The sequence below is a fragment of the Palaemon carinicauda genome, chromosome 41 (assembly GCF_036898095.1).
Source record: "Palaemon carinicauda isolate YSFRI2023 chromosome 41, ASM3689809v2, whole genome shotgun sequence".
NCBI classification, from domain to species: Eukaryota; Metazoa; Arthropoda; class Malacostraca; order Decapoda; family Palaemonidae; genus Palaemon; species Palaemon carinicauda.
This window is the reverse complement of record NC_090765.1, coordinates 22,905,245-22,924,296: the sequence shown is the minus strand read 5'-3', so window position 1 is coordinate 22,924,296 and position 19,052 is coordinate 22,905,245. Positions and strand designations below refer to the sequence as shown.

At 36.5% G+C, this 19,052-nt stretch overlaps 1 protein-coding gene across 5 annotated transcripts in view; it reads right to left on the bottom strand.

The window, feature by feature from the left end:
- LOC137632328 (alpha-1,6-mannosyl-glycoprotein 2-beta-N-acetylglucosaminyltransferase-like) overlaps positions 1-11,982 on the bottom strand; it is a 115,878-nt gene extending 103,896 nt beyond the window's left edge. For 2 of the 5 annotated variants that reach the window (XM_068364254.1, XM_068364258.1), the window contains exons 1-2: positions 4,227-4,399; positions 1,459-1,667 (exon numbers count right to left, since the gene is read on the bottom strand). In XM_068364254.1, coding sequence (XP_068220355.1) covers positions 1,459-1,653 — 195 coding nt within the window. In that variant the 5' untranslated portion in view covers positions 1,654-1,667; positions 4,227-4,399. Of the gene's footprint in view, positions 1-1,458; positions 1,668-1,990; positions 2,299-2,790; positions 4,025-4,226; positions 4,400-10,277; positions 10,408-11,963 lie in introns of those variants that run through there. The other 3 variants (XM_068364255.1, XM_068364257.1, XM_068364256.1) reach the window with 3 other exon arrangements.
- Between the last annotated feature and the right edge of the window lie 7,070 nt (positions 11,983-19,052).

Genomic DNA, 19,052 nt, shown 5'->3' with positions numbered 1-19,052 from the left:
TTCGCGTGGTGAAGTACTCATGGACCTGGAACGCGGAGATTTCTTTGGAGATCCTCCTTTCTGCACTGCGTGATGAAGTTGGAGAGCGCTGGGAGGCGAGGTGCAGTCTGCGCTCTGATCCCGATGATCTGGATTCCCCGGGGGGAATGATGAGCACTCTTGAACTCAGCAACAGGAACAGGACGAGGCGAGGCTGGAGCATATCACACTTGCAAGGGGCGAGTAACATCATCTTCATGCTCCGACAGGCCACACACTCCGAGGGAATTAGGGAAAGGCATAGACAAGTCCATAGACTTCTCTTAATCCCATGTGGCGAAGACTACTCCAGGGAGGACGACCATAACCGTGTAAGGGAGAAGTGTCCACCATGAGTAGCAAGAACATGCTTCGGACTTTGCCCTTACTACGCCGGCTAAGCAAGCTCAGAACAAGGGTAAGCACCTTTGTCGGCATGATGATCAAGAACTGTCGCAGGTGCAGGCTATATGCTTCTGACTTTGCACTCCTTACTCTGGCTATATTAGCCGAACAATGGAGTGCAACGTTGTTAGCGCTGCAGGAAACCACTCGTGAGAAAACCTAACCTGCGAACGGGAGAGAAATCTCCTGAGAGGCATATGAATAAGTTTCAGACTTTGCACGCCCTCAGCAAGCTGCCATTGCCGAACGAGAGTGCGTCATCATCGGCGTAGAGAAACAAGACCGAAGTCGAGCTTTGGGTCAGCCATGAGTGAGCAACATCTACTTAATACGATGAAGGTGCATCCAAACAGAGAACGACTCCCATGCAGAAGAGAGCCAAGCTGCGACACTAAGGGAAGTGGGAAAGTCTTCCAGACTAAGGGTTGTCCGTCGTCAAAAGGCTTAAGTGTCTTTTCTCTGCCCTCGAGGAAAACCCCGACGCTATGCTGTCTTTGAAACAACACTCACAACTGCAAAAAATAAGCAAAACTAAAAGAACAAATTAGTCAAAGCCCAGTCAAAAATGGTAGGGCGTAGATAGATGAACATTCACCCCCACCGAGCCAAAAGTAAAAGTGAAGATAGAACGCACGTGTGTGTGTGTGAGCAAGGTAGCCAGTACTAACCCCCTACCACATGCTAAATAGCAGTGGAGTAATTATATCTCGGTAAAAGTCTTATAGCTAGTATTCCAACTTTGCTAAAAGTATATTCCCTAATAAAGAACGAAAGGGTTTGTATTTAGTGTTGAAACAAAGTGGCAGTTAAGGGAACAGGGCTTACATGCTACCTCATTAAGTTTTAACTGCTGTATCCAGCTTCTCTAAGCATACTGTACTCCTATCAAGTATAGTAAAAAGTGGCATGACTACATTATGCAAGTAAGTGGAGTATCTCATTCACCTGTAAATAACTAACTATCAATATGCATCTACAATACCGTATATAAGAATATAAATAAGAGAAAACTCACAAAATACAATGTGCTAGTACCTGTAGGAACTTGGAAACTGGACTGCGATGATAATTTAAGGATGGGTCAAACTCCGGTGTTTCTCTTGCACTACCTCCAAGTGCTGACTGTGGATCGTGTGGCAGAGGAGGAAGTGCAAGTTGTAGCCAAGCAACACTTAGCAATACCACAACACCCAGTACCCTCACTGCCCGACCCCATCCTCCAACACGCATCACAACCAAATCACCTGCAAATCCAATATATTATAAAATCTTATCTAAATGGAGTAGATACATGCAGTAATATACAGTGGTGTAATTTTCATATACTGTATACAGTTTATCTCCAATAACAAAATGATAATAAAAAACATTCTACCAATACTTTTAACAAAATTCATTGATAAGATAGAAAGCATTGTATAAGCCTAGTGTTACAATTTTTTTTAAGTAATTTGTATTTTTCCTAACTACACAAACATAAATCCTTTATATAGGAGAAAGAAACCAGCAACACAAGAATACAGCAATTAAAATTATAACCAAGTGTCAACAACCAGCCAATAATTACCTGCCGTAAACGGGGAGGCAACGGTCGCGGTTCCCCCACACCTCACGGCCAAACCATTTAGATAGTAGCTGGGACTTTTGAGGGGTTTGGTGCTGTCAGGAAAGTATGAGGAATCAGGTTTGTATAGTTACAAAAAATGACCAATTTGGAATACCGTAATTTGTATTTTTCCACACTACTATATACACACCTGAAGCTATTTACATAAGAGTACTATTACAGCCCTAGATGAAAACCAGCTGTTAGAATTTTGTGAGATGTAAATACCCTCCGCTAGTTAGCGAGGTGGATAGAGAGGGTAACCCGCCACACCGCTCACACCAGCACTAGTAAATACCGTCACTTTGCAATTGCTGAAAGACTTCTGGGGGTAGGTGATGGCAGGATCAGTATCTGTAAAGAGCTTCAGGTTTGTATAGTTAGGAAAAATACAAATAATTCAAAATTTGCCATTTATTCCTACGCTACATACGTATTTTACGCTCTTTACATAGGAGACTTACCTTATGGTGAGTGGAAGTTCTTAAAACCAACTGATTGGAGACTGTCCCAGGGAATCCCTCTGTACTTTGAACGAGCTGTTTAGAGGTAACCTTGACACCTCGTAATCCTAAAGGATGACGGCCTTGGCAATTGATGCTAGCATAGAATTTAGCAGTGACTTGACCAGTTGAATGTAAAGGTGGAGCTAAATCCCTCCCTTAACCTAGGAGTTGCCTGGCTCCACCTCACATGGAGGACGAAGACATAAATATACAGTATACATATATATCAAGTTACACAAAGAGCATGGTACCCACCTGCAGTCAGAGGAGGTCAGCGTGTAGAGTTCCTTGTTTGCTGAGCCCCAAAGAGAGAGGAGAATGAAACAGAAAATGGCCAGTCACTCACGCATTCACTTTAGTCTTACTCGTAGGTTAACATCTGCCCTCAATCAACTGCTACTTGTCCTACAAGGGAGCTGAGGTGTTAGTTGCCCACATTTTGCAGCCACCAAAGGACCTAAGGAGAATGTATCTAGGTTCCCGTGGGTTATATCTTGCAGGTAGTGGTGGGTTGTGAACATCATCTGACGTTTCTACACGCCCACCCAGCTAGGCAGAGAAGCCCAGTCTCCAGATGTTCAGGAAGCAATGTTGCCAAGGTGCTGGCCGGGTGTCAACCAAGGTTAGACAGATAGCAGAACTGAATAGTGTGTGGGCACTCTCAGTGTCCGGCAGGACTGTTACTTCAGCGACCAGTCAGTTAAAAACAATGCGTGTATGAGGGCCTTAAGTCAGGTAAGAACCCAGTATACTAAATTAGGTTAGGCTAAATAGCCTCCATGTATTTAATATTAATTCTAACCCTATAGGTTCTATTACGTGGGAAGAAGTCAAGGCGGAATGAAGCCAAAAGCTAAGTAAGGACCCAGTATACTATGTAAGATTAGTTTGGAAGTTAGACAAAATTCCTGTAATTGTCATGCCTACTATGTCGGGCTTCTTCATTTGAATTTACAGGTGGTATTATAGACGCAAGAAATATGCATTTTTCAATGGGTTACGGTATATGATTTATGCATACCTGCCACTCACCTTCATTTCTAAGTTTCCTGCGCCCACAAACTCAAGATTCCCACACTGATCCCCAATGATTATTTTCACATCTGGTATGGTTCAGGAAAACATACCCCAATGATTTACATAAATAACATTGGCCAGAAATACATAAAACAAGTCACCCAGTTGGAAATATGTGGTTCATGCATTTAGGGACAAATTAAATTACCATACTAGTCATACTAACGCAAGATGTGTGTCCTTCAGGATCTTTCGAAATATATAGGAAACTTAGGATATAGTAGCCTTTGTAGTTGTTGGGACATAATATAAAACCACATTTTACAAGGTAGGCAGACACAAAAACACCACTTTTCCCAAGGTTCCCCCACCTACCTAACATAACCTAAGAGCCATGTGCTTACCTATTTACCTATCGGTGGACTGCAACCCCTCAAACGTCTCTTTACAGTACTACCGTATTCGTAGTTTACCTTATACCAACTAACTACATTAACCTCTGGGTTAGATTAAATAAGGCTACAGCTAATCTAAAACGTTATTGCAATATATGCTACATCAAAATGGGCCAAATTAAATTTCCTCAAGTTTACAGGATACATTATAGGAAAAATTTTGTCATTTACATTTCGTTTAATACACCAACTTTTAGCCAAGACTTGGCTAACCCTCACCTTTATATATAAATACGCAGAACCTAAGGATATTTGTAGTATCATATCGGCCTCACGCATCTGACTAGATCATTTCAAAAGAAACTGATGTGATGACCACCAACACTGTCATCCATTGCTCACTTGCATTTTGTAAACAAGCAGACGAGCAGTCAGTTGCCTTCTACTGCAAAACTCTCCACCTTTTGGCTACGTTCCTTACTAAATGTATTAAACTTCCGATAATAAATCTTTTACATAATTTGAATTCTAAGACAATTTGATATGAAAAAAAATATAAAACATTAAAATATTGCAAAATATCTTTATTATGATAAAAATTGGTTGAAAAATACAAAGAAAAAAGTCTAACAATCAACAATATTTGTAAGAAACACATCTAAGGTTATGATGCAATTATGGATACTGCCATTATCAGAATGCTACCTAAGACCAATAATAACATTTATCTCGGAAATTATCCGAGAATTGTTAGTTATGTTTCATATAATATTGCTACATAATCTATGAATTTAATAAAATCTACAGAAATTTATTCGTAGCTTAAACTCATGTACAACAAGTACACTAGGCTAGTACATTAGTGATAATTGTCTAACGAATTGCACAACTTTTCTATGAATTAATATACAGTATAACCAGCTTCAGCTGGTAATATAAGTTGCAATTCAAATAACATAACGCAAACTACCAGGTATACACACACACACATTATATATATATATATATATATATATATATATATATATATATATATATATATATATATATATATATATATATATATATATATATATATATATATATATATATATATATATATATATATATATATATATATATATATATATATGAGTGTGTGTTTATACCTGGTAATTTGCGTTATGTTATTTGAATTGCAACCTATATTGCCAGCTGAAGCTGGTTATATTGTATATTAATTCATAGAAAAGTTGTGCAATTAGTTAGACAATTATCATTATTGTACTAGCCTAGTGTAGTGGTTGTATATGAGTTTAAGCTACGAATAAATTTCTGTAGATGTTATTAAATTCATATATTATGTAGCATTATTATGAAAAACTCATTAACTATAAATTCTACGATAATTTCCGAGATAAATGCAATTATTGGTCTGGGTAGCATTTTGAGAATGACAGTATCCATAATTACATCATAAACTTATATGTTTCTTACACACACACACACACACACACACATATATATATATATATATATATATATATATATATATATATATATATATATATATATATATATATATATATGTGTGTGTGTGTGTGTGTGTGTGTGTGTGTCTGTGTGTCTGTGTGTGTGTGTGTGTGTGTGAGTACAATAATTTGCAGGTAAAATTCACGACAGCTTACACGTCATGAGCATGGAATGTGTAGCCAAACTAGCCATGAAAGGAAATGGGAAAAACTTGATTTCAGTTGGTACTTTTGTCCAATTGACATCGTCATATGCTCCCCTACCACAAAAGAACACATTTATATATATATATATATATATATATATATATATATATATATATATATATATATATATATATAGAGAGAGAGAGAGAGAGAGAGAGAGAGAGAGAGAGAGAGAGAGAGAGAGAGAGAGAGAGAGAGAGAGAGAGAGAGAGAGAGAGAGATGTGAATCTGTTATAACAACAGATGTCAATAAAGAAAGGCAACGTTGGATGGACCACTTTAGTAAGGTCATTAATAGAAGATAGAAAGGGAATAATTTGATTAATATACCTGAAGCTGATGAAGACCTTCATGTGCCCTGGATTGAATTCAGTGTGTTTGTTCATTAAAAAACTCAGGAGATGGGAATCCCCTGGTTACATTGGAATAACTGCCGAGATGATAGTGGCTGAAAATGAAGTGATCCCCCAGAATACTTACAAATCATTTGGTAAAATGTGGTATGAAGAAGTCAAACCTGATGAATGGAATTTAGGTTTGTTAGTGAAAATGGCTAAAACGGAGGCCTGACTGACTGTAATAACTACAGAGGCATCACAGTTGCGTCAGTTGTCATGAAAATATATAGTATGCTTATTATAAATAGACTGAAGTGAAAGGGTGAATAAAACCTGAGAGATGAACAAGCATGATTTAGAAACGATAGACGTTGTAATAACCAAATCTTCACTTTAGGACATGCTGTACAACAATGTGTAGAATATAAAAACCCCCTTTTGATGGCATTGTGGACTAAGAAAAAACCTTTGATAGTGTGTACCGACCAATTTTGTGGAGAGTCCTGCGTTATTATGAAATTCCTCTTAAATATGTAAATTTGATTAAGCCTGTTCATAAGCATAGCAAGTGCAAAGTTAAGGTTAGTGGAGTCCTATCAAATGAATTTCCAGTGAACAGTGGAGTACTCCAAGGGAATGTGTTATCACCTATGTTGTTTATCCTCCCAATAGATTTTGTAATGCGTAGAGCGGTTGGAAATGGTGTAGAAGGCTTGGACTGCTTTGGTAATAGGAAATTAGCTGACCTTGAGTATGCTGAAGACACTGCCCTTATCATCAGAACACCACAAGATTTGCAATGCTTGCTCACCAGAATGCATGAAATGTCAAAGGAGGTTGGGCTCAAGATGAAAAGAAGAAAGACAGAGCTGATGGGAACAGAATATGCAATGGAATATGAAATGGCATTCGAAGGAGAAGGGATTAATGAGGTCGAATCATTTAAATATTTAGGAACTATGATATCTAATACAGGGTCTTTAGAATTTGAGTTTAATGAAAGGTTAAAAAAAAGCAACCCAGACAATGGCTAGGTTGAGTTAAATTTGGAAATCAAATCGCCTGAAATTACATATAAAAATCAGACTATATAACAGTTTAGTGAGATCTGTGTTAATGTATGGACGTGAGTCATGGTGTGACAATAAAATAATCTCCAATAGATTTAGTAGATTTGAGATCAAAGCCCTCAGAAGAATCTTGGGAGTTAAATGGCAGGACGGGATTAGAAATGAAATATAAGAGAGAGTACACAAAGTGCCATATGTGGATGAGATCATGGTGAGAGGTAGATGGAGATGGTTTGGGCATGCTCTTCGTACTCCCCAAGAGAGATTAGTTCACCAAACGTTCAGATGGGGTCCACAAGGCACTAGAACAGTTACCAGACCCAGGCCTACATGGCTGAGGAGTATGAAGCGTGAAGTAGGAGATGATGACTGGAGAGGTATTCAATTAAAAGCTCAAGATAGAGACGACTGGCAAAATCTACCTGAAGCCCTTTGCCTCAATAGGCAGGAGATGATGATGATGATTTATAAACCGGGAGATTCTCTTAGCAACCCACTTCGCCCGGGACTGAGGGCCATTCTGTCATTTTCTCTATCCATAGACTGACTAAAACCATTGAGGATTCATTAGCTAGATTCATCATATGATAGCCAGTCCCTTGTGATGCGCAGTGTCTATCTAACTAAGGTAAGTGACACCTGCCGGTTCATACTAATTCCAGAGAGTAGAAGGCAAAGTGACAGCTTGTCTATCAACTTAAACCTAATCCGTCTACCTACTGCCGGTGACCTCTTAGAGATTTAGGGGGGTCATTTTCTCTACACCCAAAGTTCTCGTTAGTCACCCATGTTGCTCATCCGCTTAAATAACCATTGGCAAACATGGATTCCTAAAATATACCGCCTAGCACGGAAGATATACAGCCTAGCATGTAAGATTTATATATATATATATATATATATATATATATATATATATATATATATATATATATATATATATATATATATATATATATATATATATATACATAATCATACGGTATTTCATATATGCTTGTACATATATAAGTAGCACTCTCTCTCTCTCTCTCTCTCTCTCTCTCTCTCTCTCTCTCTCTCTCTTATTATTATTATTATTATTATTATTACTAGCCAAGATACAACCCTAGTTGGAAAAGCATGATGCTATAAACCCAAGTGCTCCAACAGGAAAAATAGCCCAGTGAGGAAAGGAAACAAAGAAATAAATAAACTATGAGAGAAGTAATAACAATTAAAATAAAATATTTTAAAATCATCAGCAATGCTAAATTAGATCTTTCACAGATAAATTATAAAAACTTCATAAAAACAAGAAGAAGAGAAACGAGATATAATAGCATGCCCATTTGTACCCTCAAGCAAGAGAACTGCAACCCAAGACAGTGGAAGAACAAGGTACAAAAGCTATGGCACTACCCAAGACAACAATGGTTTGATTTTGGAGTGTCTATCTAGAAGAGCTGCATACCCTAGCTAAAGAGTTTCTTCTACCCTTATCAAGAGGAAAGAAGCCACTGAACAATTACATATCAAAGAAGAATTGTATGGTAATCTCAGTGTTGTCAGGTGGATGAAGATAGAGAAATGCGAAAAAAATAGGCAACTACAGTATTCAGTGTATGTGTAGGCATAGAAAATATGAGCCGTGACCAGAAAGAGGGATCTAACAGAGTACTGTCTGGCGGGGCAAAGGATCCAATAACTCTCTAGCTGTAGTATTTCAACATGTGGCTGGTGCCCCGGTCAACTTACTATATATAATATATATAAATAAATATATATATATATATATATATATATATATATATATATATGTATGTATGTATGTCTATCTATCTATCTATCTATCTATCTATCTAGATAGATAGATAGATAGATAGACATACATACATACATATATATATATATATATATATATATATATATATATATATATGTATATATATGTATATATATAATATATATATATATATATATATATATATATATATATATATATATATATATATATATACTTATCTATATTATAAATACATACTTAATAATCCATCCATCTACCAAAGCTATTTTTAATTTTGAGAGGTAAACGGCATCAAAATGAAAAAAAAATGGGATTTTTTATCTCTTTGCTCCTCCCAGTCTGAATAGGGATTTAGCGGAGTTTGGTTGATACTGCTAAGGTGCCACAGCCCACCCACTTTCGTTATCCACCACAAAATGAAACACCATATGTCAAATCCCCTTCTGATGCTACCTCAGCCGTCACCATGGCAACCGGAGGAAGCAGCAGGGGCTACTGGAACTGCTTCACAGTCGTTTGCTAACAATTTCTATTTCTAGCTCGCTCTTTTGCCTTATTCCCATTTATCCTTATATCACAAAGAGCTTACTTAATTCCATCCATCCTCCGAAACCTTGGCCTTCCTCTTGTACTTCTCCCATGAACTCTTGCATTCATCACCTTCTTCAGCAGATGGCCACTTTCCATTCTCTTGACATGGCCAAACCATCTCAACACATTCGTATCCACTCTGGCTGCTGAATCATTTCTTACACCCGTTCCCACCCTCACTGCTTCATTCCTAACCCTATCTCATCAGGATACACCAGCCATACTCCTCAGACACTTCATCTCGAACACATTCAATTTCTGTCTCTTCATCACTTTAGTTTACCACAACTCCAATCCATACATTACAGTTGGTACAATCGCTTTCTAATACAGAAATCTATTATTCTTTACCACTCCCTTCACTAACCCCAACACTTTACATCCTTCATTTACTCTGATTTACATCTGCTTCCATTCCACCATTTGCAGCAACAACAGACCCCAAGTACTTGAACTGATCTACTTCCTCAAGTAACTCTCCATTCAACATGACATTTAACGTAGCACCATCCTCATTTCTCGTGCATCTCATAACCTTACTCTTATCCACATTAACTCTCAACTTCCTTCTCTCACATACCCTTCCAAACTCTGTCACTAATCGACCAAGATTCTCCTCCAAATCTTTATGATACAGCATAAAAACTTCTGCTTTGAAATGTTCATTTGCCCTTGCTTTTGTACTTCATGTACATTGACTTTCTCCCACTCCTTGGCAAGATTTGAATCATGCAGCTGAACTCTTTTCAGCTACTCTCAACCTGCATTCAGAATGCTTGAAGCTGCTATCATTGGCTTGATACTGCGTTCCTCTCAATATACTTTACCTCTGGCTGTCCCCAATATATCTATGCATCCCCCTTCTCTGACTCGCCCTTTTGGTCGTCTGTTCTTACAACCTTCTTGTCCATCTCAGTCTGAGATTTAGGTAGCCAATTTTTTTTGGATCCTTGGTCCCTGAAACATAGCAAAATACAAGACATTAAATTAGGTTACCTGTGCACGTAGCATACTGTTTTTAAATGAATTAAGGTGTATCTACATTCTTTTTTATAATTGGATATACTGTATACAGATACTAATGTCAATCGGCAAACAGGATGATTTGTTATCGGTAATTTAGGCTTTACTTAACAAACTCCTATATAAAATTGCACTTGTGGAGCCAGTATGTGTAGTAATGTAATATTCTTATTGTCTACAGTCTAGATAACATCCGTTAACAGGTAGACTGTAGTGCATTTGCTCTTACTCTCAATATCTGCACACTCCCAACACAACAGATGGTTCAGTTCCATCTGCATGCTGCAACTTTTTACCTTCAACATAAGTCTCCCAACTTAGCATTTAGCCCATTGGTTCTTCCCCTATTGTAGCACTAGCTGCTTTTCACTTGAACTAGCATTGATTCTTGTTTTCAACTTACAATATTATGCTTAGTTTCATTGCTTGTGATATTCAGAGAATCTAACAATACCTTCTTTGGTTTACTTCTAATTTTCATGCAGTTTTCCTTGGGTCATTTGTTACCTTTATGAGACTTATTAATTGGTCTCTAAGCCTTCCATTAAGAGTGTTGCAAAAACTTCTAGGTAGTATAAGGCAAGCTTTACCATCTCATTAATATACTCTGTTACGTGTTCTCAGAGTAATAGTGCCCTCTCGTTTGAAAAAGTATTAACAATCTGTTTTCTTATAAACCCGTAGGTTAAATAACCAAATCTTTTTGCTGCATTCAATCATTTCAAGCCATCTATTGAAATATCTTTAGCCTACCCAGAGACTAGTAGGTAGTCTTACTTGTTCTAACTTCTTCTAGAACCTTTCTTCATTCATCTCGTATCTCTCTAATAAGGCTCTCTTAGGACGGTCGCCGTTTAAAACTTTATCTCATGCCATGCTTGAAAAGACTAAGACCTTAACCTGTTACTAATAGTGTGAGACAAATGACCTCCTCATCCATAGGTCAACACTGACCCTCTGCAAACCTCTCAAATCCCTTGATGAAAGTGTTCATATTGAAGAGCTTCTCGTTGAATCTGGGTAACTTGGTCTTCACTGAGGATGTATGTCATTACAGGGCCGTGAGAGATGTTTACATGTCCCACTATAGTTCCACTACTATTCTCTGCCTTGAGTCTTATCACTTCACGTTTATGAGCACTTTTTTTTTTAAATTATATAGCATGGCATTGGGAGACCATTTAAGCGTTATTCACTAAGTCATATGCGGCCCAATAACAAATTATCATATTTCCTGAACTACTTCTATAAGCTTGCCTATCTTGGTTGCTGCTATAATGAAAGTACATGCTTCACACTAAGTTTTTCATGTCAAATCACAACAAAAACGTTGCTACTTTCAATCCTGGAACTGTCACCGATTTGTAGCAATATATTGCGAATCAAGGCCCAAAATGTTAGCAGTCAATGGTTTTATGATGTGAATAAAATATTCATTACTTGGCAAAACTCTTTAGGACCTTAACTGAAGTTTTGACAACCAAACTTACTGTACACAGCACTTCTCCGTCATTAACGTACTGGTCTCTGGACACCGGTGAACAACGTATGCTTTATCATTCTTATCTTAATTAATTCACTGCAAAAACTCATTCACAAGATAACCAATCATATGAGACTTCACTACAACATGTTGTTTGACTTGAAATTTAAGGAAACACAACAGATAATTTAACTGCTGGGCTCTTTAGAAATAAAAATTACCTACAGTAATACAATAATTTTGATACAATACTTTTAGAAATTTCATGATGAATATAGTACTGTGGTCTTCATGTTGGCATGCCTGGTATAATATTTCATAAAAAAAAAGGGAACAAACATAGTTCATTCGCATAACACTAAAGATTATTCCATTTCTAAACTTAGTAAAATAAATTTATTTAATAATATGCATAACATAAATATAAATTTTACAATTGAACTAATATAAAATAAAAGGTAAATATATTCATATCACAGACAATTAACTGCTGCAATAATAAGGGAATCTTATATAATTATTTTTTTTTGTTAGAGAATCCACTTAACCTCAGAAAATAACCCAGGTGCAACTCTTACTCCTCCATTTCATCCTGTCTCATGCATTATATTGAGAAATCTGCTCATATGCCTTATATGGAATAACATTCTCTCACGCTGGCATGGGCTGTAGGCTATTATGGACCAGAATCAAACACATTTCTACTTATATTTTACTTTATCAACTATCTACACATATACATACAATAAATTACAGCACCAGTTTGCTATAAGGCCTAGCCTATTATACTTTTAACATTTAATATGTCTTGCTTTTGTACACTCATTAACATGATGCCCTTACTCTCCACATCCTAAACAGGCACCTAGTGACCAAATGCATTAATTTTTCCTGTTGCCAATTCCATTAGAGTACATTTAAAACACCCTTAAGTAAGACATTCATTCTTTCTTGTATCTTTCATCAAACTTGCACTTCTGTCCCTTCTCATTGTAGCATACCCAACATATATATACTCTTATATTGTCTCGTTCTCTCACTCTTTCATTCCTATAGTATTCGAGAAACTTGGTCATTACATTCATCAGGTTACTCGTCAATACATCTCTGTGCATTGTTTATTTTCTTCATCATTCAGTTGGCTATTTTCATGCAGCCTTTCACTCTATCTTCTATCTTTCTAATCAGCATCATCAGTTCGTCATCTTTCCTCAAACTTTCATTCTCACATCTTTTCCTCATAGGTTCTTCTCTCAAAACTTTCACCTCATCTCTCATTGTGATTTATTTCCTTTACAGCACATTACATGAAGCAATCCACATTCATGCATTATATACTGTAGAGCAATCTTATCTCATGCATGAAACAAAGGAAGTATTTACTGAATTTTATGGAGCAATCCACTCCCATACATTAAATAAAGCAATCTTCTCCCATGCATAATGTGGAGCAATCTTCTCCCATGGATAATATGGAGCAATTTTCTCCCATGCATAATGTAGAGCAATCTTCTCCCATGCATAATATGGAGCAATTTTCTCCCATGCATAATGTAGAGCAATCTTCTCCCATGCATAATATGGAGCAATCTGCTCTCATACATTAAATAAAGCAATCTTCTCCCATGCATAATATGGAGCAATCCACTTCCCACACATTAAATAAGACAATCTTCTCCCATGCATAATGTGGAGCAATCTTCTCCCAATGCATAATGTGGAGTAATCTTCTCCCATGCATAATGGGGAGCAATCTTCTACCATGCATAATATGGAGCAATCTGCTCTTATGCACAAAATGGAATAATCCTCCCTTAAAATTACACGAGACAATTTTTATCTCATACAATATTTGGAGCAAGTTTCCTATATGAACCAATCTCCTCTCATGTATTACATTATTATTATTACTAGCTAAGCTACAGCACTTGTTTGAGAAGAAGGATTCTATAAACCCAAGGGTTCCAGTATGAAAAACTTGAACAGTAAGAAAAGGAAACAAGGAAACACATAGAATAGTTTATCTGGGTGTATGCTCAAGCAACAGAACTCTAACTCAAGAAAGTAGAAGACCATGATACAGAGGCTATAGCACTACCCAAGACTAGAGAACAAAGGTTTAATTTTGGAGTGTCCTTCTCCAGGAAGGGCTGCTTACCATGGCTAAAAAGTTTCTTCTACTCTTACCAAATGGAAAAGAGCGACTGAAAAATTACTGTGCAGTAGTTAGCCCTTGAGTGAACGAGTTTTTAGTTATCCTAGTGTTGTCTGGTGTATGAGGACAGAGGAGAATGTGTACAGAATAGGCCAGACTATTCGGTGTATGTGTAGGCAAAGGAAAAAGGAGCCGTAACCAGAGAGGGGTCCAATGTAGTACTATCTAGCCAATCAAAGGACCAAAAACTCTCTAGCGGTAATATCTCAACAGATGGCTGGTATCTTTGCCAGCCTACTACCTATGGATCAATCGACCAGCCGTCAGACATTATCGACCCTAAAAGGGATGTCTCTCTGATCATTAGATCTCATTATCTGCCGCCTTATAGTCGTGTAAGGAGAGTACAGAGGGAATGTTTGCAAAGGTAAGATTTGGACGATAAGAAGGCAGTCAAAATTAAAAAGAGAGTGTCCATAATGGTTGATATATAGAATTAGGATCATATGGCCATTGTTGTTGAAGATTGCCTGGCCCTTTTGGCCAGACACGGGCTTTTGCAATCTTGCAGCCCGTAGTTTCATATGGCTAGGCACCTGGACCATGGAGTCTATTTAACACTGAAGTGCAACCGATGGAAACTCCTTCAGTTATACTATTAAGTAACCAGCTACATTCAGGAGATGGAATTGATTTAAAGAGAGTAGCATCATCTGCCTTGTTTTCTAGGCCAACCCTCAATCATGAGTATATAGTATGAAAAGTAATGGGCCAACAAACCCACCCTGAGAAACACCAGATATTACATTTCTTTACTCACTATGGTACCCATGAACAACTACTTTAAAACCTATTACTTACAAAACCAACAATAATGCCAAGAGACGACACACCTACTGAAAAATGCTTGATTTTGAAAACAAGGCCCTCATGATTATCACGGTCAAAGGTAGCACTAAAATCAAAGCCAATCATACGAACATCTGGACCACCATTCAGGGATTTCTGTTCACCACTGGAATTTGTAAGAAAGGGCATCATATGCTCCAAGGCCTTTGTGAAAGCCAAATTGCAAACTAGGAAGCGGATTCTTTCCTTCAACATGCCTATTTAGACGTTTAAGAACTTTAGATAATATGGCTTTTATGGAAATTGGACGGTAACCAGCAGGGCTAGACCTACCATAAACACATTTCCATAATGAAGTAACATCACAATATCTCCAAGTGCAAAAAACTCTTCTTGCTAATTTGAAAAAAAAAAAAAAAAAAAAAAAAAAAAAAAAAAAAAAAAAAAAAAAAAAAAACAGCCACCTTAGGATCTAAAAAATCGGCGGTCTTTATAAAATTCAAAGGAAAAATTCCATTAGAGTCTACACATCCATAAGCTTCAAGGCCTATTAGAAGTTTTTTTTTGTGTTTATTTCACGGGACCTTAAAGCTAAACGAGTTAGTTTAGACTCAAGAAAACAGAAATGAGGATGATGGATTTTCTCATTACTCCAAAAGGATTGCATTCCCTTAGATTGTTAGAATAATTGAGTTTATTTTAAAATGGGATGACTACTACTATTACTACTACCTAGGTAGTAGGCTGGCCAGGGCACCAGCCACACGTTGAGATACTACCGCTAGAGAGTTATGGGTTTTTTTGACTGGCCAGACAGTACTATAGTGGACCCTTCTCTCTCGCTACGGTTCATTTTCCCTTTGCCTACACATACACCGAATAGTTTGGCATATTCTTTACAGATTCTCCTCTGTCCTAATACACCTGACAACACTGAGATTACCAAACAATTTTTCTTCACTGCTGCACTGTAATTTTCCAGTGGCTACTCTCCTCTTAGTAAGGGTAGAAGAGACTCTTTAGCTATAATAAGCAGCTCTCCTAGGAGAAGGACACTCCAAAATCAAACGATTGTTCTCTAACCTTGGGTAATGCCATAGCCACTTCCACTATCTTGGGTTAGAGTTCTCTTGCTAGAGGGTACACTCGGGCATACTATTCTATCTAATTTATCTTCTTCTTGTTTTGTTAAAGTTTTTATAGTTTACATAGGAGATATTTATTTTAATGTTATTCTTAAAATACTTATTTTTTCCTTGTTTCCTTTCCTCACTGGGATATTTTCCCTGTTAGAGCCCATGGGCTTATAGCATTCTGCTTTTCCAACTTGGGTTGTAGCTTAGCAACTACTACTACTACAACTAATAATAATAATAATAATAATAATAATAATAATAATAATAATAATAATAATACTAAGAAGAAGAAGAAGAAGAAAAGAAAAAAGAAGAAGAAGAAGAAAAGAAAAAAGAAGAAGAAAAAGAACCATAATAATGACAGAAGAGATTACAAAGGAGAACTTAACACCAAGGAAGCAGAGATAGTAATAAAAACAAGGTTGCACACGATAGACTTAAAATAAAATCATAGAAACAGGAATGGAACAGAAAGGCTTTGAGTGTTATGCAACAAGGCAGGTGATACAACAGAGCATGTGTTTAGCCATAAAGAATTAAGAAAAATTATAAGCAGTGGCATAGAATTAAGGAATTTAGAAACACCAACTATGAAATTGCCCGATATATTAGACAGGCTTTGGAAGTTAGATGTAAGAGCATGCAAGTTGTGCTGTCTGCGTAGGAGGTAATTAAGAAGATGCACTTATTATTATTAATATTACTATCCAAACTACAACCCTAATTGGAAAAGCAAGATGCTATAAGCCCAGGGGCTCCAACAGGGAAAAATAGCCCAGTGAGGAAAGGAAATAAGGAAATAAATAAATGAAGAGAACAAATTAACAATAAATCATTCTAAAAAAGTAACAACGTCAAAACAGACATGTCACATATAAACTATTAACAACATCAAAAACAAATATGTCATAAATAAACTATAAAAAGACTCATGTCCGCCTGGTCAACAAAAAAGCATTTGCTCCAACTTTGAACATTTGAAGTTCTACTGATTCAACAACTTGGTAACAGCTGGAATAAAACTTCTAGAGTACTGTGTAGTATTGAGCCTCGTGATGGAGAAGGCCTGGCTATTAGAATGAACTGCCTGCCTAGTATTACGAACAGGATAGAATTGCAGCGCTTTGCTCCTACGCTTTTAGCAGTGCACTCACAATCATAGCGTTGTGGAGGGAACAACGAGGAACCTGGAAACTAATACTATAATGCTGTTTTAAATCTCTAAAATGTTATTCCCAAGTGTGTGAATAATGAGGACGAAATTAAACTATAAAAAAATCTATATTATTAAAAAAACAAACATATGAACTTCAGTGGTAAACAGCTGTAGAATAATATACCATGGGTAAAACAATTTAACAAAATCCTGCTATTTCTAAGTATTATGAAAAGATGTGGAATGATTAATAAGGGTTTCTGATAGAGCAAAAGATAAAAGAAGTGATTAATAAAGGTTTCTGAGAAGGCAAAAGATAAAAGAAGTGAAACGTTCTACCTCCGTATTTCTAGAATAATTAATTTCACAGGTTATTGTAAACAGTATTAGTTTGTGCAAATGATAGCTCATTCTTTTACTGTTCAACACATTCTGAAATATTCACAATACAGTATGATCCAGTTACATATATTTCAGATGTCTCAAAAAATAGTTTTCTTCTTTAAAGAGAATTTTGTCAGAGAGAGAGAGAGAGAGAGAGAGAGAGAGAGAGAGAGAGAGAGAGAGAGAGAGAGAGAGAGAGAGAGAGAGAGAGAGAGATGTCGTAAACATTGGGCAGGATATGATGTATTATGTTGAATCCCACTCGCCTGTAATGTGACTTTATTTTCATAAAACTCTATCGCATAAACTCAGGCGTTGTCCCTTAAAATGATGAAGAGAAATTTATAATAATGAGGCAAACTAGAGTAGGAATAATTCTAAAATTCCTTTTAACGGAGACCTAACATATGGCAATACAAGATACCAACTTCATTCGTACGAAATTCGACGACAACACTGCTTGCTTTATAAGGTCCAAAATATTATTATTATTATTATTATTATTATTATTATTATTATTATTATTATTATTATTATTATTACCTGCTGCAACAACCCTAGTTGGAAAAACAGGATACTATAAGCCCAAAGGCCCCAACAGGGAAAAATAGCCCACCGAGGAAAGAAAATAAGGAAATAAAATAAAAGATAAGTAATAAACAATCAAAATAAAATAGTTTACGAACAGTAACAACATTAGAATAATTTTTTTATACATAAGTTATAAAATCTTTTAAAAAAAGAGGAAGAAAAATAAGATAGATAAGTGTGCCCATATGCACCCTCAAGCAAGAGAACTCTACTCAAAGACAGTGGAAGACCATGGTACATAGGTTATGGCACTACCCAAGACTAGAGAACAATGGTTTGATATTAGAGTGTACTCCTAGAAGAGCTGCTAACCATAGCTAAAGAATCTCTTCTACCCTTACCATGAGGAAAGTAGCCACTGAGCGATTAGAGTGCTGTAGTTAACACCTTGAATGAAGAAGAATCGTTTAGTAATCACAGTCTGTCAGGTGTAAGAGGACTGTGGAGAATATGTAAAAGAATAGGCCAAACTATTCGGTATATATATATAGGCAGAGAAAAAATTAAATGAGTTGTAACCAGAGAAAGGGGTTTAATGCAGTACTGCTTGGCCAGTCAAAGGACCCGATAACTCTCAAGCGGTAGTATCTCAACGAGTGGCTGTGCTCTGGGCAACTTCCTATAAAACCTGCAAAATAGTTAATTGAAAACTTACTCCTGCAGTTAGTGTCAGTAGGATCTAAGCTGTTCAAATTTACTACAATTCGACAAATTTTAGGCTTTTTCGCAAGGGAAAAATAATTATAACTAAAAAAAAACAAAAATGGTTGATAAAATATAAATAAGTAATAAAAATTTTGTTTACTATGACATTATAGCTTTTAC